The sequence below is a fragment of the Neovison vison genome, chromosome 9, assembly GCF_020171115.1.
Source record: "Neovison vison isolate M4711 chromosome 9, ASM_NN_V1, whole genome shotgun sequence".
NCBI lineage: Eukaryota > Metazoa > Chordata > Mammalia > Carnivora > Mustelidae > Neogale > Neogale vison.
The window spans coordinates 96,136,228-96,158,863 of NC_058099.1; the positions used below are offsets into that span (position 1 = coordinate 96,136,228).

At 46.4% G+C, this 22,636-nt stretch overlaps 1 protein-coding gene across 7 annotated transcripts in view; it reads right to left on the minus strand.

Annotated features, from left to right (window-relative positions):
- SPATA6L (spermatogenesis associated 6 like) overlaps positions 1 to 22,636 on the minus strand; it is a 52,077-nt gene that overhangs the window by 14,641 nt on the left and 14,800 nt on the right. For all 7 annotated transcript variants that reach the window (XM_044265980.1, XM_044265983.1, XM_044265982.1 and 4 more), the window contains 4 exons: positions 15,199 to 15,323; positions 10,059 to 10,136; positions 5,719 to 5,961; positions 2,451 to 2,553 (listed from right to left, as the gene is read on the minus strand). In XM_044265980.1, coding sequence (XP_044121915.1) covers positions 2,451 to 2,553; positions 5,719 to 5,961; positions 10,059 to 10,136; positions 15,199 to 15,323 — 549 coding nt within the window. The remainder of the gene's footprint in view (positions 1 to 2,450; positions 2,554 to 5,718; positions 5,962 to 10,058; positions 10,137 to 15,198; positions 15,324 to 22,636) is intronic.

Consider the following 22,636-nt stretch of genomic DNA (forward strand, 5'->3'; position numbering starts at 1 on the left):
CCCAGGCACCCAGAGCCTGAAAGAAAGCCAGGTGGCTGTCAGATAAATAAAATTCTTCTACTCTGCCTCTTCTGTCATTCCCTCTGTCTTTGGTTTACATGGAACCCTATTTATTCAGGAATTCTCGAGGATACGTGTCCAAGGTAGACACAAAGGTTGCATAGAGACAATAAAGAGACAAGAGCTGGGGAAAGCATAAGGCAGGAGAGGTGCATAGCGTAATCATGACCCTGAATGATCCTAAGTTAAACAGACCTAATGCCAGAGCATGGTGAGAATGACCAGGAAGTGATGTGATAAACACACACAGGCAGAATCAAGACTAAATTGGATTTTTCCAAATTCGAAAAAAAAAAAATGCTTTTGGAAGGAGTCTTTGCAAGGCTAGGCCAAGGCCACCATGCCTTCCTGCTCTGTGCTTGGGGCTCAGGCACTGACAACTGGCTTTCCCCGTGCCACTAGCAGCAAGAAGAGAGATACGAAAAGGGCTTTTTTCCAGCCCAGTGCTCGCAGCCTCCGGGCACAGCTGTGGGTGTGTCTGTCTTGTCCCAGAAGCTGTCTTCTCCCCAGCTCCCAGCTGAGCAGGGGGGCTGGCAACGCTAAGGCCCTTTACAGCCACAGCCACAAATGTGCCTGTTGCCTAGAAACCCTCTTGCAACTGTCTGGAGCACTCCTTTTCACAGGGGGCTAGCCCTTGTTCCGTGGTCTCTCAAAGTGCAGTCCGTGGGCCAGCCACGTCATCACCTGGAAGCTTGCAAGAAAAGAGGGCTCCCAGGCCCCACCCCAGCCCTGCTGAATTCAAATCTACTCTTGAACAAGACCCCCAGGTGATTCGAATGCACATTCAAGCTTGAGCAGCTCTGCTTTCATCTACCTTAGGCCTGGATGAATGAGCTGACAGGTGACCTAAGCAAAGGTCTGGCTCGGAAGCTACGGGGACTCCAGCTGAGAAACCAGAGGTCTGAGCGTCTTCTCTAAATGTAGGTATGCCAAACACTGGGGGTGTGACCAGTGCACACTCTGTAAGCTCTCTGGAGCCTCCCTTCTCCACCTGCCAGGATTAAGAAAAGACAAAGAGGCGGAGACCGGTGTGATGCACGAGAGCCCCATCGTAACCGAGCCAGCATTAAGCCCAACATGTCGTCCCTGGGAAAGGACGTCTGCCGTTGCCTGATTTCACCGTAACAGGGAAGGCAGTGCTGCTTGTATAGGCGACATGGGTGATTTTCAATCCAAAGGACTTAAGTGTCAGAGGTGACAAAGCACCTTCTGCTTCAAACCTTGCACTCTGTCTTCGGTGGGCTGTTAACAGTCACTGTGATTCAAGAACACCGACTTGAGTTACCAAAAGAGACCCTGCGCTCCCTTTAAAGTACAAGCCTTTAAGCCTAAAATAGGGAACTTGTCATCAGAGAGGCCTAGGTCCAATTCCACCAGGAGTCAAGAAAACGGGCTGGCATTTCTAGCCTAAGAATTCTGATCAAGTTCAGGAATGGACGATCTTCACCACCATGACCTTCAGAGCTGATATGGTGCGGGGGTTCAATCATAAGGTCAATGCCACCAAGAGATGTACTTACTCAGTGACTCTCAACATATCTTGTGTCCAGAGAGCTCCCCAGGGGTCACCAAGAACTTTCAGGAGCTCTGCAAGGTCAAGACTGTTCCAGTAACACTAAGACAGGACTTCTCTTTTTCTCATTCTCTCACAACTGTACAATGGAAGTTTCCAAAAGCTACATGATGCGCCATGACATCACCACTCAGAACGGCTAACGGAAGGGGTGCTTGTGTAGTCCGGTATTTTACAAATTTCTCAGCTTCCATTTCTAAAATGCTAGATATTAATAGATCTCATCTATATAAACTATTAATAGATCTCATCCGTATAAATAAAAACAAAAAAACCTGTATAAACAATAATATTTATGAAGGCCAAAGGGTCCTGACTCCTCCACGGGTGGGATTCCCTGCCTTAACCTAACAGAGCCTTGCTTCAGGCAGCGTTGGTTCCCTTCCTCCCTGACCTGGAAGGAGCAGAGGTTATGCCTCCTGATCTCTCCCTGAGCTCCCACTCCTTCCCGTCCAGAGAAGTGCCAAGCCGCATCTGTGAGCTCTCAGCGGTCCCTCTGAGGGCGTTCACACCAGGACAAGCCGACCCCCGCGTGCCCGGCCCAGCCAGGGAGCACCTGCCGCAGAGCCCACAGGCGACGGCGTGACAGGGAGCGAGCTCCTGCCACAGCTCGGGGAACTGGGAAAGGGGCAGCTTCTCCTCCGGCTCTGCCCCAGGGGAGCTCCTGTCCTGCCAGCTCCACCACTGGACTTGACTTGAGAATCAGGCCTCGAGTTTCCAGAGAAACTCGGGATGGCCCAGAACGAAACAAGATTTCCAAGGCAGGTGCATTTGTTCCCACTGGGGAATGTACGGGCGTAACAAGAAACTCCAGTACCTCTTCTCCCCGGAAAAGGCAAGTTTGAAAACTTAAGTTTTCTTCTCGACTTTCGGGACTGATACTCTGAAATATTCTCGCCAAAAGGCTTTGCACTGTCCACCTGAAAGAAAGGGAAGAAATACGATCTGAATCCACCATCGCTTGTGTTACCCTCTCCTCGTTACCTGTAGTGGCCTTCTCCCCCCTCAACTGTGGGCCATGCGGGTAAAAAGAGGCCGGGAACAAATTAAATCCCAGTCTCCGGGCACGTTCAATGTTATCCCAACAAGGGAAGCTTGCTTCAACATGAAGGTATGGGCTAAATGATAGCATAAAGTCAGACATCAATGATATTTTAACCACAGGTTCAGGATCGAGCCTAGCAAAGAGCAAGTGGAGTTTATTTCAAAATATTTCAAAATAGGACAGAGTTTCATGGTCCTAAACAGTGAGCAGTGGGGGCCTAGATGGGGTCCTCCCTGGAAACCAGGGATGGGATGATCACTGGCTGGTATTCCAGCCATCCACGCTCCCTTCCAGTGTGAGTGTCTAGAACCTTAAAAAAAAAAAAGAATAGTGGCAGCTACATTATTTTAATGAAGGTGATCTTATGTTCCTGAATTGGACAAGACAATCTGTAAGCCAATCCAAACACTTGAAATAGAGACTCCCCCCAAATATTTATGACACAGAATTGCTGGATTTTTTTTTTATCTTGTTTATTTCTATCTTTTAATTTCAAGCAGGCAAGTTATAACATTATTCTTCATCCTACTTTCAGAAATGTATTGATTAGAATGTCCAGTCTTCACATTAGGACCCTCTAAATTTTAATGCTTCTACTTGAAGAAATCGAGCTACATAAGCGTGAATCCATAGAGAGCATTTAGAGAAGGGCGTGGTACACAGTACAGACTGTATGAGAATTTGTTAAATAAAGTAAATATTAAGCCAGTTTTATTCCCTATGACATCTACCAAGATTTTAAGATTATTTAGCCCAAGGGGCGTCAACTACAGTGTATCTCACAGAAATCTACTTCCCGCGGCATGAAGCAGACTGCCCAATAAATTCAATTCAGCAAGTTTTATAAAGCCGTGTTTAAAGACTGGTTTTTAGACTTTGCCATTTTTACCCAAAACCAGGAGGAAAACAGCTGTTCTATGGTTTCTAGCCAAGTAACCTCTGTTACAAACCAGCCCCGCACACCATTGTCCCTGCCACATCCCCACTTTGCGGCTGACGGTGCTCCGTATCTTACGTTCATGTGCAAACACCACCAGCGGGGATCTGCAGCCAAGTTACCGACTTGACAATAATATCAACAGTTAGTGACCAGAGTTATCAGAGCTCTCAGAGAATAGGTCATTAACCAGAACGTGATGTAAGAGATGCTTTTAAATGTCGTATTAACCATGTACATATTGAGAAACTCATCTGGATATCCAGCAGAACTACAGCTTTGGGTGGGGGAAACCTTATGGAATTGTAAAAAGTGAAAGGAAATGTACTCGATTGAATAAATTGTTTACTTTTTGTTTATGCTGGTGAGCCAATAGGTAATTTTTTTTTCATTTTTTTCTACTTTCCATTACTCTCCCAGGCAACACAATGGCAGGAGGCTAGTGTGATCACGTGTGCTGGCTGCTTCCTGGGGGCTACATCCAGGTCGGCATTAAGGAGGGCTGTGAGGAGGCCCATCGCCTCTACTTCGTGCAGACACGTTTGTCCTGCCAATGAACAACCACCTCATTTTAAAAACTCAAGCACTTTTCTTTAAAACTGAGGAAGCTTTCGTTTTCTATTGCTACAGAGCACACGTCAGCCTTTGTTATGTGTGTCTTCTACTCCTGCCAGGCCACTGATCCTTCTGGATAAAAAAAAAAGACAGGTTGTCACAGGGAGGGATCACACTCTGTTAATAATTTCCAAAAATTAAAAATAGGGATGACTGAGCAAGTCCTCTACATGAGACATCTTTGTATGACTTTCTTTTTTTTTTAAAGATTTATTTATTTATTTGTCAGAGGGAGAGGGAGAGAGAATGAACATGAGGAGCAGCAAGTAGAGGGAGAATCAGGTTCCCCACTGACCAGGGAGCCCGATGTGGGACGCGATCCTAGGACCCTGGGATCATGGCCTGAGCCAAAGGCAGACAATCAACCAACTGAGCCACTCAGGCATCCCTTTGGATGACTTTCCTGATAATGACTCTAGGCAGCGAACTTCAGCTAATCATAGTTATTATTTAATTTGAATTCCCTCTTTTTTTTTAAAGGTTTTATTTATTTATTTGACAGAGAGAGATCACAAGTAGGCTGAGAGGCAGGCAGAGAAAGAGGGGGAGGCAGGCCCCCTGCTGAGCAGAGAGCCCAATGCGGGCCTCGATCCCAGGACCCCAAAATCATGACCCGAGCCGAAGGCAGAGATTTTAACCCACTGAGCCACCCAGGTGCCCCAATTTGAATTTCCTCTTCAGGGGCACCTGAGCAGCTCAGTCAGTTAAGTGTCTGCCTTTGGCCCAGGTCATGATCCTGGGGTCCTGAGATCAAGTCCCACCTTGGCCTTCCTGCTCAGCGGGGAGCCTGCTTCTGTCCCTGCCCCTCTTCCATGCTTGTGTGCTCTCTTACTCTCTCTCTCTCTCTGACAAATAAATAAATAAATACAATCTTTTTTTAAAAATGAACAGATGAATGGATCAAGACGTGGTTCATATATACAATGGAATATTATTCAGCCATCAGAAAGGATGAATACCCATCTTTTGCATCAACTTGGATGGAACTGGAGGGAATTGTGCTAAGTGATGTAAATCAAGCAGACAAAGACAATTACTCATATGTGGAACATCAGGAATAGTTGGGGGGGATCTCAGGGGAAGGGAGGGAAACCTGAAGGGGAAGAAATCAGAGAGGGAGACAAACCATGACTCTGGAAACCAAACAGAGGTTGCAGAAAGGAAGGGGTGGGAACACAGGGTGACTGGGTGGTGGGTATCAAGGCGGGTGTGTGTGGTGACGAGCACGGGGTGTTATATGCCACTAATGAAATGTGGAACAGTATGTCAAAAACTGACGATGTACTATGTGTTGGTTAATTGAACATAATAAAAAATATATTAAAAAATATAAATTAAAAACAATAAAATGTTTCCAGTTCAAAAAAAAAAAAAGAATTCCCCCTTTATTTAGTAACACCCATGTGTTCTTATGGCCCAGCCTTTCTGGGTTTTCTCCTCATTCGCACCTTTACCTTTCCAGACTCTGAAAAATAATTTAAGGCTCACGTGTCTCACTACAAATGGAGGTTTGCTTCCCCCGGAGAGCCTGATGTTATTTCCAAGGTTCAGCTGAGCAGGCTGGTCGTGAAAGCAGCGTCGGGCGGACACGGGAGAGGGTGCGCGGGTTTGCACGCTTTGGGGCAGTCTGTTGAGATTACTGTCCTTTGGCTTCCTCTTCGTATTATTTAAGGGGAGTTTGGGTCCATCTGTTGCAGATAAAGGCCTTCCTGAGTTATTATATCTTTCTTCCTGGAACAAAAACAAGAAATGCTGTTTTTAAAAATGGAAAATGGGGGGCACCTGGGTGGCTCAGTGGTTAAAGCCTCTGCCTTTGGCTCAGGTCATGATCCCAGAGTCCTGGGATCGAGCCCTTTGTCAGGCTCTCTACTCAGCGGTGAGCCTGCTTCCCCCTCCTTCTCTCTGCCTGCCTCTCTGCCTACTTGTGATCTCTGTCTGTCAAATAAATAAACTAAATCTTTTTAAAAAATAAAAATGGAAAATGGGAGAAAAAAGAAGAAAAATTAAATCAGGACAGAACTGTATTGAATGGAACTTTGTCTAACTCAGGAAGAAGACAACATCTCAGATTTGCCAAACCTGATCTTAAGAAAGGGTGTTCTCTCCTTAGTTTTTCTTCAGCTCAGCTTAACATCACTTACTAGGCTGACATCATATATTTCAAACAGTGAAAAGTTTTTGCATTAGGAGGAAGTTGGAAGGTATCAGACACCCCTCCCTCATCACAGATAGATGACTAATGGGGGGAGGGGCTGAATCGGGCATACATTCCCGCCCAGCAGTTTCACGTCAAGGAATTCATTGTAAGGAAATTACTGTGTATGTGTATAGCTACATTCTTTTTTTTTTTTTTTTTTTTTAATTTGAGAAAGAGAGAGGACCGGGCAGGGGCAAAGGGAGAGGGAGAAGCAGATGTCCCTTCTCAGCAGGGAGCCCCATGAGGGACTTGATCCCAGGACGGTAAGATCATGACCTGAGCTGAAGGCAGACATTTAACCGACTGAGCCACCCAGGCGCCCCAGCTACAGACATTCTTATAACCATTCAAGAAATGAGAAATAACGGGGCGCCTGGGTGGCTCAGTGGGTTAGGCCACTGCCTTCGGCTCAGGTCATGATCTCAAGGTCTTGAGATCGAGTCCCGCATCGGGCTCTCTGCTCAGCGGGGAGCCTGCTGCTTCTCTCTCTCTCTCTCTGCCTGCCTCTCTGCCTACTTGTGATCTCTCTCTGTCAAATAAATAAAATCTTTAAAAAAAAAAAAAGAAATGAGAAATAAAAAAAGAGAGAGAGAGAGAGAGAGAGAAATCATTTATACTGGTAAGCAATTTCCTCTCTGCTCCAAACCCACGTGGCTGGTACTCAGCTTTGGGATACAGGGGCAAACCCTTCCGCTCGGCCCGCGGTTCAGCAGAGGCTCCACCACTAGGAGGCGCCCGAGGGACACCGCGAACGGGAGGAGGAAGCAGGACTCCCGCTCTGAGCTCTGCCTTCTGCTCCCGTCTGCGTCACCCCAGCCACGGGGCTTCACCGTGAGAGAGGCACACGGGGCCAGTGCTTAGTTTTCGCCCCAATAACCCCAGACCCGGCCTCAGGGCGCCCCGCTCAGATCTACCAGCACCAGGCGGCCAGAGCCCCCTGCTCAGAGCTTCGAGTCCTGCCCCACCGGACCCTCCCTCCAAGCTCCAGAAGCACGAGCAGCGAGCACTGTCCCTCCAAGAGGTCCCAGTCCCACTCATCAGAGCCCCGCCTCGGAACCCCTGAGGAAGCACCCGGGCAAGCAGCCCCTCCCCACAGCTCTGGTCCCAGCTGTGTGCGGTCTCTCCCTCAGGCTCCTAGGAGCTTAATGACCCCACCTCTTCCTGTCGTCCCTCAGCCCTAGGAATGGAAGCCGCTTCCTCAAGTTACTATGTCTGTCACTTCGTGTCCCCTTTTACCCTCAGTCCTTCAGTCCTTTAATCCCTGTTTGGCCTTTAAAATAAAAATTAATTAGATCTTTTTACTAAAAGAACAGGTGTGGTTTTGCTTCCTGACCAGACTCTGACTACTCTACCAGTGAAGAACCCAACAAGAAAACCATTGGCCAAATCATGGTACGTCCATACAACGGCCAATTATGAAGCTGTGAAAAACTGCATGGCCTAAGGATACTTAAGGATGTGAGAAACGGGGCACCTGGGTGGCTCAGTCAGTTAAGCATCTGATTTTGGGTTTCTGCTCAGGTCATGATCTCAGGGTCATGAGATCGAGCCCCACATCACGCTCCACGCACAGTGTGGATTCGGCTTGAGATTCTCTCCATCTTCTACTGCCCCTCCCCCTCCTCGTGCTCTCTCTCTAAAATAAATAATTTTTTTTAAAGATTTTTTATTTATTTATTTGACAGAGAGAAATCACAAGTAGACGGAGAGGCAGGCAGAGAGAGAGAGAGGGAACAGGCTCCCCGCTGAGCAGAGAGCCCGATGCGGGACTAGATCCCAGAACCCTGAGATCATGACCCCAGCCAAAGGCAGCAGCTTAACCCACTGCGCCACCCAGGCGCCCCAATTTTTTTTTTTTTAAAGGATGTTAGGGGCGCCAGGTGGCTTAGTCATTAAGCGTCTGCCTTTGGCTCAGGTCATGATCCCAGGGTCCTGGGACTGAGCCCTGCATTGGGCTCCTTGCTGGGCAGAGAGCCTGCTTCTCCCTCTGCCTGCCACTCTTGCTGCTTGTGTTTTCTCTCTCTGTCAAATAAATAAGTAAATAAAATCTTTAAACAACAACAAAAAGATGGTTAGAAACACGTTTGTGGAGTATTAAGTGAAAAAGGAAAAATGCAAAATCATATGCAGTATTGCATGATCCCAACCTTTTAACATTAAAATAATGTGTGTGTGTGTGTACAGAAGAATATACTCAAAGAAATTAGTCATGCTCATCTCTGCATAATAAGGATGACAGGCAATTTTTATTTTTATTTTGTCTGGTTTGCTTATCTGCATTTTCTGGTGTTCTAAACTAAATACTTCTGTTACAAGGAAAAAAACGATAAGAGGTACTACCTTAAAAAGTTAAGACTTAATGGAAGACCAATATTAAGAGGCCAAAACAATATTAAAATGGCAGAGTATAAGAGAGAGACAGACTAAAAAAAAAAATCACTGTGTGGGGTGCCTGGGCGGCTCAGTGAGTTAGTCTCTGCCTTCAGCTCAGGTCACAATCCTGGGATCCTGGGATCCAGCCCCGCATCGGGCTCTCAGCTCAGCGGGAAGCCTGCTTCCTCCTCTCTTTCTCTGCCTGCTTTTCTGCCTACTTGTGATCTCTGTAAAATAAATAAATAATCTTTTTTAAAAATAAACAATAAAAATCACTGTGCACCCATATCAGATTGGAGAAAATAGTGGGTAAATAGGGAGAAACTAAGAAACAGCCAACGTGGGGGCACCGGGGTGGCTCAGTCACTTAGCATCCAACTCTGGTTGTGATTTCAGAGTCATGAGATCAAGCCTACATCCAGCTCTGTGCTCAGAGCTTGCTTGGGATTCTCTCTCCCTCTTCCCTCTGTCCCTCCTGCTCATGCTCTCTCTCTCTTTCTAAAAAATAAATTTAAAAAAAGAATTTAAAAAAAAAAAAAAAAAACAGCCAATGCCTTCCAGAATTAATCACTGGCCTCCTGAGTTGTGACACCCAGAGGACTGATAGCTTTGCACAGATCAGTGACCCTCTGCGTTCAGTAGGCCTTAACCCATAGTCTACACTTTCAAGGATTTTCCAGGACATCCAAGCAACATTTGGGATGACAAGCAAAGCCCCTGAAGAAGCTTTACAAAGTACATTCATTCATTTTCCATATCGTTCTAGAAGATATTTTAAATGGTTAAAAATTACGTACAATAAGGTAAAAAGAAATACCGAAAGCAGTCAGCATGACAGAGAAATAAAGAGTGCTCAAGGATGCCCCCATGCCCTTCGTGATCACCAAAGACAGCCCACCAATACAGCTCTGTGCTGCGGCCTCAGCAAAAGAACGAAGGGATGCTATTATTCAAATGATCAAGGGCAGAAGTCACGAAACAGTAACAAGAAAGCTAAGCAGCCGCCTTACATCAAACTTGTGATTTTAGCTTTTGCATCTCTTCCACCAACGAGACCATGATGAACACCTGTCAAAAGCACTCGGTCAAATGTGATAGGGCGGAGCAAATAATTTGAATATGGAAATTCAAACCCAGCAATAAATCTCCAGGTTTCTATTCATCCAGTTGCATTGAAACTTGGTGATGAGCTGAGATTCTTTAAGTCTGTGGAGAAAATTCCTGACAGTTCTATCACTGGGTTCTTGGTTATACTTACAGGAAATCTGTTTCTTTGAAGAAACACACGTTCTCTGATGGCTGTCCTTGTAGAAAACTCTATTTTGGGAGCAATGCCCTAAAAATAAAACAGCATAAAAGAAGCAAATAAAATTATTGGAAATGGATTTTTGGCCCACATCATCTAACTTGAAAGCATGTAAGAACTTAATTACTTTTTTGTGAGGTTGGCATAATCCACACATATTACCTACAATATATACGTAACAAATATATATATATATACAATGAAAAGATTTCCTTTAAAAAGAAGGAAATCCCAACTTTTATGACCACATGGAATAATCTAGAGGACATCATTCTAAGTGAAATAAGCCAGACACAGAGAGACAAATATGGTGTGCCTGACTTATGTGTGGAATCTAAAACAGCCACACTCATCGAAGCAGAGAGGAGAATCCTGTTCCCAGTAGGGGCTGAAGGATGGGGGAAATGGGGAGATGGTGGTCAAGGGCACAAAGTCTCAGTTAGTTGTGCAAGATGACTAAGTTCTAGAGGTCTCAGCTGATGTGCAGCAAGGTGACCATCGTTAATAATACTATACTGTAAATTTGAAATTTTCTACGAGGGTGGAACTTTTGTATCCTCAGTACAGGAAGGAAGGAAGGATGAAGGGAGGGAGGGAGGGAGGAAGGGAGGGAGAGAGAGAGAACAAGAGACAGAGAGAAAAGAAAAAAGAAAGGAAGAAAGAAATAAAAAGAAGAAGGGGGGAGGAAGAAAGGAAGGAAGGAAGGAAGGAAGAGGGAGGGAAGAAAAAAAAAGAAAGAAAAGGCTAAATGAGTAATAAGTAATGGATAAGTTAATTAGCTTGATGTAGCAATTATTTTACATTGTGTATCAAAACTTCAAGTTGTATACCTTAAGTATATACAATATTTCTTTGTTGATTATACATCAATAAAACTGAAAAATAAAACATAAGCATAATGAGAAGAGCTACGCCCAGTGTAACATGCAATCTGTGCCAGGCCTTGACCTAAGTGCTCTGCGTACAATGACCCATCGGATTGTCGCAACAACCCCGCGAGGTAGCGCTCCAGAATCCGGACTCTGTGGATGAGTAAGTCAGTCAGCGGACCGCCAGTGACGCTGGGCTGGTCGCTGGACCCGGGCGCTCTGGCTCCAGCGTTCATGCCCTTAGCTACTCTCTTTAATGCGCTGACCCGTAGGATTGAGTGACATTATCTAGGAGGAGGATACCCAGAGGTCCTCCTTCCCCACCTGCTTGCTTTGGAACACATGCTTTGTATTGTACCAAATATTTATGTTCATTAGCTCTATTCCCAAACTCTCCGTTTTGTTTCATTGATTGGCACTCTCTGACGGGTACCACACTGAATAGTGTGCACGCACACACAGACGCACACAGGCACACACAGACATACACAGACACACACAGACGCACACAGACATACACACGCACACACAGATGCACACAGGCGCACACAGATAGACACAGGTGCACACAGGCGCACACAGACATATACAGACACACACAGATCCACACAGACATACACACGTGCACACAGGCGCACACAGACATACAGACATACAGTGCACACAGGCACACGCAGACGCACACAGGCGCACAGGGACACACACAGACACATGGTCAACGGTAATGAAGAACAGACTACTGACACACGCCATCACATGGGCGGCTCGCAATGGCGTTTTTCAAAGTGAAAGAAGCCAGTCTCAAAGGGTTGTAGACTATGATTCCATTTACATGACCTTCCAAAAAAGGCAAAACTTCTAGTCCCCTGATGAAGAACAGACCAGTGGCTGGGGTAAGGGGCTGTCCGACCCTGAACAAGTCACCACCTGAGGCACCGACTTGTGCCGCTGTCTCATCGCCTCGCAGGGAGGCCGTGTTAACCCCTGAAACGACAGTATGACCAACTGTAACCGCTCACATCGTGTACTTGCCTGTACTTCCAGACAGCATGCTAAACCCTGTACATAGATTTAACCCTCATTTAACCTGACGGGGGAAGGACTAGTATCAGCCCATTTATAGGTGAGAAAACTAAGGTACACAGAGACTAAGTAATTTACCCAGAGTCACAGTCGCTGAGCAACAAAACTAGGACGGAACCCAGGCAGTCGGGGTCCAGCCTTAACTTCTGCACCTGTGGCTGTCTAGCCGGCCTTCAGGCCCCTGCTCCACGTCGCCTGGAGAGGAGGAAGAGGGTGCCCTACCTGCCAGGAGTCCACACCCTGTAACACATTCTTGTTCACCTCCTAGAACCTCAACCCCTGACAATGACTTACAGATAATAAGGAGGAATGTACTTCCTTTTTCACAGCAGTACTGATTTTAGCTTAATAGTTTAGAGCTGAAATTTACAGGTTCTCTCTTGTCCAGTTTCCTTAGCAACAGGAGGAAGGTGATAATGGTTAGGTACACAAACAGATTTCACAGTACAATTTTTTGAGAATTCCAACACCAAAGGAAAAATGAAATGATTAGCTACAAGTGAATAATTAAGAAATAATAATATTCTTTCTGCTTACTTTACAAAGTCAGTCTTCACCTACCAAGAAAACAAATTACATTAAAAAAGAAAATTCTTGGGGCACCTGGGTGGCTCAGTGGGTTAAAGCCTCTGCCTTCGGCTCAGGTCATGATCCCAGGGTCCTGGGATCGAGCCCCGCATCGGGCTCTCTGCTTGGCAGGAAGCCTGCTTCTCCCTCTCTCTCTGCCTGTCTCTCTGCCTATTTGTGATATCTCTCTCTGTGTGTCAATATATAAAATCTTTTTAAAAAAAAAAAAAAGAAAAGAAAGAAAGAAAGAAAATTTGGGGGGCTCCTGGCTGGCTCAGTCGGTAGAGCATGCGACTCTTGATCTTTGGGTCATGAGCTCAAGCCCCTCTTTGGTCAAAAAGCTCAGTTTACAAAAAAACCCAAATTATGGAAAAAGCCCAAACAAAGCAAAACAAAAAAAATTCTTGGCCTTGCCAAGGAAAGGAAGGAGAAAAAGCTGTCAAGGTATCAAGTGAAATAAAATGAAATGTGGAAATACAAAGAAAAAGTCACACTTCTATGGAGGAAACAAGTCTAATTTTTAATGAAATAATAAGAGAAAACAACTGAATGATTTGCCTGACCGGCACACATAATGCACACTCACGTTCTACAATATTGATGAAGGGAAAGTGGACACTGGGCTGACAGAAATGTGAGAGAATCAGCCTCTCGCTGCGACCAAGCGTGCTGACTTTGAAGTCCGACAGGCCAGCACAATAACCCTCTCCGGGAGGCTTCAAGCACATTACTTAAACTCCCTGCGCCAGCTTCCCCAGCCACGAAACCAGAAAGGAACGGCAGCCACCTTGCAGGGTTAAGGAGGACCGAACAAGGTAAGTCATGTATCAAACTCTGCACGGTTCCTGGCATCCAGTGAGCGCTCAGCGAAGGTCAGCCCTCATTAAAACTATGCCAACTGGTTTTGTTTTGCCTTCTAGAACATTCAAGAAAAACTTAGCTCCTCTATCTTTTTCCAAATTATTTTAAACAGTTTCATTAACTTTACTGATACTTTACCCCTCATACATGAGGATCTTTCCCAGCAGTTTTCAAGCCCTTTCTCTGATGATTACCTGAGTAATTTATGAGTGATTTATGAGTAACTAAACCCAACTTCCTCTACGTTCCTCTTCCTACTTGTGCTCACAGAGTTAAACAGAGATGACATTTGGGAGAAGATAAGACCATGTGTTTCTCCTCGTCTTGATACCCAGCTGGATACCAGCCCCATGTTTGCAGATGGCTTTGACTTAATAGAAAACTCAGGCAAACCACAGTTAATATGAAGAGTAACCCCCAGGTGATGGGCACCGGTTTTTATCCTTTTAGCTTCGGAAGAGCAGTATACCAATAGCTCTAAATAACAAAGCAAGCATTCTCACAAGTCCTACAGATGAAGTGACAGATAAAGAGAGTATCTCTGAGGGGGGAAAATGGTGTCTGTGATCTTCACCAAACCATCATGATTATGGAGGGTTTAAAAGTTATGCTCATTAGCAGTTTGGAGGAGGACAACTTTGGATGAATGTTTGCTGCTTGAAATATTAGAAGTTCTGTCACCAGAAACATCACAGAAACAAGGGTCCTTCATGATACGTATTCTGCACTGTACTCTCAACAAAACAGGAGGCAATGACATTTTATGAGATTATAACTACAGCGATTCATGGGGGAGTAAGAGCAGGGATGAGTATTAAATAGGCTTTTTAAATTCATAAAGCTGTGACCCTTCCAACAGAGGCCCTCTGACTAACATAAAGGTTGAGAAAACTGTCAGAGCTGCTGTGGGGTTAGAAACCACCAGAGAGATCATCAAAATGAATATGCTGAGTTTGGGTTCAGGTAATGCCCCCAAAACAGACTGCCATGGGAATAACTGCTGTGTCATTCAAGATCCTTCCACAGTCTTACTGTGAGCCTCTGTCCCTCTCCCTTCCATTAAGTGGAGACTCTGACATCTGCCTTGGCTGACAGGAGAGCTATCATGAGGAAAATAACATACCAGAGGAGGGGTGCCTAGGTGGCTCAGTGGGTTAAAGCCGCTGCCTTCAACTCAGGTTGTGATCCCAGAGTCCTGGGATCAAGCCCCACATTGGGCTCTCTGCTCAGCAGGGAGCCTGCTTCCCTTCCTCTCTCTCTCTGTCTGCCTCTCTGCCTACTTGTGATCTCTCTCTGTCAAATAAATAAATAAAAATCTTTAAAAAAACAAAAACAAAAAACATACCAGAGGAAAACCCAAAAGCTCAAAAGAAATGAGAGGCAGGGTTGTGACTCTATTTGCTTCCATTATCACTACAGAAACATCAAGTCTTCCGTTAATCTGCATTAAGAGGAGGGGGGAAAGCATCCTTAGAAGGAAGTGACAGTATGAACAGGCAATGATTTGGCCTGATAGGTTGAGACACTCCCACCTCTCAGATCAGCAGTGGGAATCCATATAATTTGGGTATTGAATGGGGCATCTAAACGGGGCCACTAGGAGTACCAACTGAGATGCCGTGATCTGCCCAAAAACAAGCCCTATCAGAAATAAGACGTCCAAGTCCCAAGAGTCTCTCCCCAACCGAAGTCCAGCTGCGTGAACCACTTACTGGAAACCCCTCGATCGTCTTCATGAGCACCTCCCGGCACATCCCAGGGAGCGAAGGTGTCAGCTTGGGTTCAGGGAAAAGGAAATCCCGTGTGTTTTCTTCATAGCAGGCCAACTCCTCCCACACTAGAAAGAAAGGAGAAGAGCCATAAGTAGATTTACATTCTCAAAATGATCTACATTCCCAGGTTTAACAAAATAAAGCTCAGACAGGTGACAGCTCAGATGGCACTCAGCTAAAAATAGACATTTTGATCAAAGCACCTGTTATTCAAGAGGTGGAGTAGAAGAGACTTCTACTACTTCTTATCTCATGGATCATTTTTAAAAGCCTTCCCACATCATAGAACAAGAAAAAAACTAAAGGATTGCTCCGCAAAACAGAACAAAGAGAAAAATCTCTTTTCATCCATCCATCCATCTGTCCATCCATCAATGCATCCACCCATCCTTTCCTGCAACAATGTTTTCTAAGGACACATCTTGGGACAAGCCCTAGGGACAGAACAGAAACAAGGCAGACAATGCCCCATTCATGCAAACGTTACCATAGACTGGGGGCATGGGAGGGTGGAGATCAATGTGACCTCTGACACAGAGGTACCAGCATCCCCGTGGTCCATAGAACAGCCAAAGCTGTGGTTCTTAGCAGGGCTGGTACCAGCCACAGGGACATTTCCAAAAATTTGCATGTTAAGATGTCCTGCGATGTTCAAGACGCTCCTACACAACATTCTAACATCATAACATTCTTTCAGGTGAGAAGCTGTTTTGTAATTGGCCGAGCCTGGAACCTCACGGTTACATAGGAACACGGAGCACTTGCTTTGCACGATCTTAACATACACTGAATTTTCAGGAAAGCAGCTACCATGTAAACTAAGGATCAATTGTACCCGGCTGTGTTCAGCTCTTTACTGAGACACAACTCGCAATGTGAAAATCATGCCACGTCTAAATACCTCCTTACGCTCAATGTTCGGGTATCAATACCAGTGTATTATTTTCAACCATTTTCCTTTTATTTCTCCTTTGCTGCAACTGAGATATTATACCGTTTGCCGCAATGCGTGTGAGCTGGTTATATTTACCATGAATAGTATCTCAGGACAGCAAAGGGATGCCACAAACCACGAGCTCCCGAAAGATCATCTCAGGTCTAGGAGGACTGAGGGTCACCGCACCGAAGGACGGCTACTGGCCGAACCCTCCTTGTCTACACAGCAGGTGCTCCACGAGAGGGTCAGACCGAGAGTGGCCCCTGCGCAGAGCACCGCTAAAAAAGAAACCAGAGTCAGTGAGACGGCTTAGCCATTTGATTCTGAGAACTCTGATGGGGTGTATTTCTGCACATCAGTGGGACGAACCCCTGACATTGTCAGACGTGACGGAGTAATGTCTTCCTACTTATTCCGCTCGGTACAAACGCTCAGGCTCTAATAAGGATCAAAGGGCAAAAAGAACGCATTATCTCTTTCATCAGGAAATCATCTTTCCACTCCTCTCGTCTCGTCTCGGATGTGCACCAGCCACACGGACTGGTGAGCTGTCTTTCCCTCCTCTGCTACGTACGGACTCCCTCAGCCCACGCTGCTCCTTCCAGAATGTCCTTCCTTCCTTCCCATTCTCAGTGAGATCCCATTCATCTTTCAAGTTTCACCTTAAACGTCTCCTCATGTCTCCAAGGGAACGGGTCCCAAACAAAACTCTTGAGTTTTTCCCACAAGTAAGCTCTTCCTTATCCTCCCGTCAGAACAAGTACCACAAGCTTGAGCCAAAAATCTAGGATTTACCCTTAATTTCACTTTCACTCCTCCCGTGAACCCATTAGCTAGTCCTGTAGACTCCGTCTCCAATATAAATCTAAAGTCTGTGTCGTCTCTCCACCCTTACAGCCACCAGCCTGGTCCCGGCCCCACCACCTGCCTCCCGGACCATGGCCACCGCCTCTGAGCCGGGCTCCCGGTTAGCTGTCCCGCTAACAGACCTCTCCTCCATATACGGCCATGTTATAGATACATCTCACTGTACCTTTCCATCTACTTCCAACCTTCTAATGGGCTCCCCATCCTGCTAGAATAAAACCAAAGCATCTTACGCTGGCCTTCAAGACTCCGTGTACTCAGGCCTCGCCTCACCGCCCCCATCATCTGTTACCGCTCGCCTCCTCGATCATGCCACGTCCGCCCTGCTGCCCTTCCTGCTGTCCCTCAGACACACCAAGCTCGCCCGAGTTCTCTTGTCACATTCCTTCCCCCCGTCTCTGCACGGCCGGCACCCTCCTACCCGATGAGGGACCTCAGTTGAAATGTCATCTCATCAGACAGGCGGGACCCCAACCTAAAGAAGCCGGGCGCTCCCCACCATCACCCTATTTCACTTTCTGCCCGACAGGTAGCACGAACCAAGACTAGCATCACACCCGTGTGTGTGATCTGCTCCCGTCGGTGCTGGGACCGCTACGTTCATTACCGCATGCCTGGCGGGGCCGTCCCTAGAGGGGTGTGAGTGTGGGCCAGTTACCAGCACGCAGCCCAGCCAAGACCACCTCACCCGCAAGGGGCTATTCTGCCAGCATCTCTCATAGGCCCCTGCAGAGGTCATTAAAGACAAACTTCTAAAAAAAAATTTTTTTTAAGTTTTATTTATTTATTTGACAGAGATCACAAGGAGGGAGAGAGGTGGGGGGGTGCAGACAGAGAAGCAGGCTCCCTGCTGAGCAGAGAGCCTGATGCGAGACTCGACCCCAGGACCCTGGGATCATGACCTGAGCCGTAGGCAGAGGCTTAACTCACTGAGCCACCCAGGCGCCCCAAAGATGGACATTTTAAAGACTTCTTTTTTAATCTGTTTATTTAGAGAGAGCGCGACTCCCCACTGAGCACAGAGCCAGACGTGGGGCTCAACATGGGGCTTGATCCCAGGACCTTGAGACCACAACCTGAGTCAAAACCAAGAGTCTGTTGCTCCACTGACTGAGACACCCAGGCACCCCTCAAGAAGGAGCCTGTACAACTGCACTTCAGTGGCGGTCAGAAGAGAGGCGTGTCGGGCAGCCTCCTGGAGCTGCCCCCAAGCAGATGACGTGAGCGGACTTAAGGCTGTGCTTACATTAGGTGCTCAGTTAGCAACAGTCGTTGAGACTCGGCTTCCACCACCGGAAGAGAAGGAGACGACCAAAAGTCCTCTAAAACCTTTTCAACTCCCACCCTTCATTCATTTCCCAACCACTTCCTGTCCAGTTTTTCAATCTCTTTTCATTCAAAAGTTCCAGAAATAGGCACTGAGGACCTACTGTGTGCTGGGAGTTCTAGACCCTGGGAGTATAGCCGGGAACACATGGGTCCAATTCCCACCCTCCCGGAGCTCACGGTCCACAACTGCTGAACAGTTACACGAGTGAATATACGATGTACCCCGATGATAAAGAGGAGTGGGAGGCAGTTCTAAGATGATCTCCCGCTGCATCTCAGTCTCCTTTTGATCACTGCTCCTTTGACAGTGCTCTCTCGGTGACGGTCATGACGTCCCACCTCGCTGGCCAGAGACTTCCTCCACTCAGAGACCTCATAAGTGCAAATAAGTGCAACCTGAAAACAGGCGTGTTGTGACTGTCTCCTCGCCCATCCCTAGCAACGAAACACAGCTCTCTACTGAGGCCTGTGGCACGGTGGTTAAGAACTGTTTCTTGGCTCAGACAGAGCAGGTTCAAATCGCCGCCCCACCATCTACCAGCTGTGTGACCAGGAGCAAATTCCATAAGCCCCTAGTTTCAGCTTCCTGTTCAGGAAAACAGAAAAGTCGTAATAGTCCCTGCCCCCAGGGCTACTGTGAGGGCCCATGACATTTATAAAGTGCCGACCACACCACCTGCCATCGCCTGCCACCCGCAGGCCCTCCCCGCGCCGCCGCTGAGCAGAGGCCCGGCGCTACCCTGCTCGCTGGTCGCCCCGTGTCTTCCATCCTACGCTCCTGCTCAGATAAACCCCGCCAGGCTCGGTGAGATGCTCTCCACGCCGGCCTTCTCCTTTCTCCTTCCACAGGTTTTCAGCCAGCTCTCGTCACTGCGTCCAACAGGACGACGACTAAATCACGATTCGTGGATTTAGCAAGAATCAAAATAAAAATAAAGAGGTCGGAGACTAGGAGGCTCGTCTCCCGTCTTGGAATCACAGGAACAGAGAGACTGAAATTGGAGAAGTAAAAGGCTGTGTATCTCACTTCTTTCTCTCTCTCTCTCTCTCTCTGCTTTGGTCATGTTCTGGAGTCCAAACTGCCACCCAGTGTGCAAATGCTGGCATGGCAAGGGGACACGGCAGCAGGAGCCTCAGCCACCCGTCATAAGCAAAGACACGGGCTCAGCGATCCCCCTAGGCCAAGGGAAATGTCTGGCAGAAATCAGTGTTCTTGCAGACTCAGACCTGGACATCATCAACGGCTTCAAGTAAGGAAGTTGTCCCCCCCAAAAAAAGGAAAACAAACGAGCCTTCGAGAAAAAGTCATTTTCATAACCATGTTGTTTTGAAAATCGAGCCTCTGCAGAGCATATCAGAAGTGACAGCTTGCCTAGCTCATGCGACACCTGCAGCGAGAGGGAGACCGGCTCTGTGAGCAGGAGGCACGCAGGACACCACGCGGCAGAGCAGGAAATCAGACCCGTTAACTGAGGCAGGAGGAGCTCTTTTGTTGCTGATGCTTCGTGAACACCACTACGAAGGGCAAAACGAAGTCTGATTGAAGGAAAGGGCGCCCACTGAAATAGCATTTTACAGCTGGGCGGAGCCTTCGCGATTTCTCCCAGAGGAAGAGATGGGTAAGAAGAAAGCCCCAAGCTCCCAGGCAAACAGGATTACACTGCTGCCCCCCTGTGTCTGCTGCCTTTTTCTCAGCTTTTGTAAACATGAACGTGGAGGGGGGGGGATGTCCTTCATGGCTTCTAAGCCAAATCATGGGACCTCTTTAGCAGTAAAGCTGTATGCAAATCTGAGGTGCTCGTGCCATTAACATAATGGTCATAATGTGTCTTTTGACTACATGTGTGCTGGAAAGCGGTGCAAATGAACGTCAAACAATAAAATAGGGGCACCTGAGTCACTCAGTCGTTATCTGTCTGCCTTTGCCTCAGGTCATGATCCCAGGACCTTGGGATGGAGCCCAGTGCTGGGCTCCATGCTCAGCAGGAAGACTGCTTCTCCCTCTCCCACTCCCCAACCCCGACCCTGCTTGTGTTCCCTCTCTTGTTGTGTCTCTCTGTCAAATAAATAAATAAATAAAACCTTTGGGGGAAAAAAAGCAATAAGGGCACCTGGGTGGCTCAGTGGGTTAAAGCCTCTGCCTTCGGCTCAGGTCATGATCTCCGGGTCCTAGGATCGAGTTCTGCGTCCAGCTCTCTGCTCAGCGGGGAGCCTGCTTCCCCCTCTCTCTGCCTGCCTCTCTGCCTACTTGTGATCTCTCTCTCTCTGTCAAATAAATAAATAAAATCTTTAAAAAAAGTTAAAAAAAAATAAAATCTGCAGCAAAATGAAAAGTGAAGGATTTCAGCCATATGAAGGGATGGGTCCGCATGAACCTAAATGTGGCCCCTGGGACCACAGTGCAGCCTACGTGAGACAAATCATTTTTGCTTAATTATCCAGTATCAAGAACCAGGAGAGCCAAGAGGGCTCCCTTACCACCGTTCTGCCTGGAGCCACAGGCATGATACCAGCAGCCCAGCATGGGGCGTGTTCTGAAGCACACCTTGATACAGAGATGTTGGACCAGTCAACTGACCAATCTGTAATGCATCTGAAGCCAAGTAAAATTATTTTTATCAATTTTAATCTAATGCTACTAAAAATTACAATTCGCAATACAAGAACTGTAGACAAAGGAAAGTAAGTACCATATGGCCTCCATTTCATATCTGACGTTATAACCCGTCTGCATGCACCCAGCCTCAAGGCTCTCCGGTCAATCATCATGGCCTTGAACTACTCCTGCAACCTTTTCACAGATATTTCTGGCCATATGGTAATCTAAGGTTCATTAAGTTTTAAAAAGCAAGTTGCAGGCTATGAATATTCAATCAGTATGTATACTAAACATACATATATTAAATACTAAATATATAGAGTATGTTCACGTATACATGTGTGTATGTATAAATGTATTTTAGATTTCCTTAAATACACTCAATGCATTATGCATACATATATCTGAAAACATCTAAAAAGCAACACAACAAATTATTAGTAGTAATTGTTGTCAGAGGTTGTTGATGAATGTGGCTTTTAACTATTTTATAAACTCTGTGTTAGTTAAATTTTTACAGTAGTAGTATTTAAGTATTGGGTTACATTTTTTTAAAGATTTTATTTATTTATTTGACAGAGAGAGAGAAAGGACAAGCAGGGGAAGGGGCAGAGGGAGATGGAGAAGAAGATTTCCCACCAAGCAGGAAACCCAATGTGGGGCTCAAGCCGAGGACCCTGAGATCATGACATGAGCCAAAGGCAGATGCTTAACTGATTGAGCCACCCAGGCGCCTTAGATATTGGGTTATTTTTTAAAGCTTCTTGTAGAATTTAAAAAGACCAAAATGGTCCTGCTTCTACTTCATTAACACTGAAATAGAACTTGCCAGTTTGCATTGATATATGTTTGAATATAAAATTAGGTCAAAAAAGAAAAAAAAAACTGTGGAAAAAAATTCAAATATCCTGGTTTTAGCCTATCACTTTCAGGCTGAAAATATTCAGTAAGTTTCTGGAAAGCAGGTAGAAAGCCTCTCTGATCTTCCCTCTGTTCTCCCTAAGAAAGCCCTGACATTACGAGACTGCCTATCCTTAGACCCACACAGGGTGGGGTTCCTCTCTGTTTTCAGGGCCTGCTTCTGCCAAAGAGCCAAGAGGCAGAAGAAAGAGCTACAGACTTCCGGGTCCCCACGACTACTCAGGGCCTGTGTCTTGCTCTGGGGACAGCCCCCACCGGGCAAAACTACGATCCTCAAATGGCCTCCAGGGCTACGTCTGCTTTAGCTCGTGGAGCTGTGAGACTCACTTTTCTTCTCCCACACTTTCTTAAGAAAACAAAAGATTCAAACAATAAATAATCAAGGAGGGCCTGGGTGGCTCAGGTCATGGTCTCAGGGTCCTGGGATCGAGCCCCACATCGGGCTCTCTGCTCGGCAGGGAGCCTGCTTCCTCCTCTCTCTCTGCCTGCCTCTCCGCCTACTTGTAAATCTCTGTCAAATAAATAAATAAATAAATCTTGAAAAAATAAAATAAAATATCAAAAGAATACAACAGAACAGGAGACATACATATGCATTATGCATAACTTCCTAAAACTTCGGTAAAAATACCCCAGAAATGTATACCAAAGTGCGACGTTAACATCCAGACATCACGCCACAAGGAATCAAAGGACACTGAAAGTCACGTAATACAGAAGAAAAG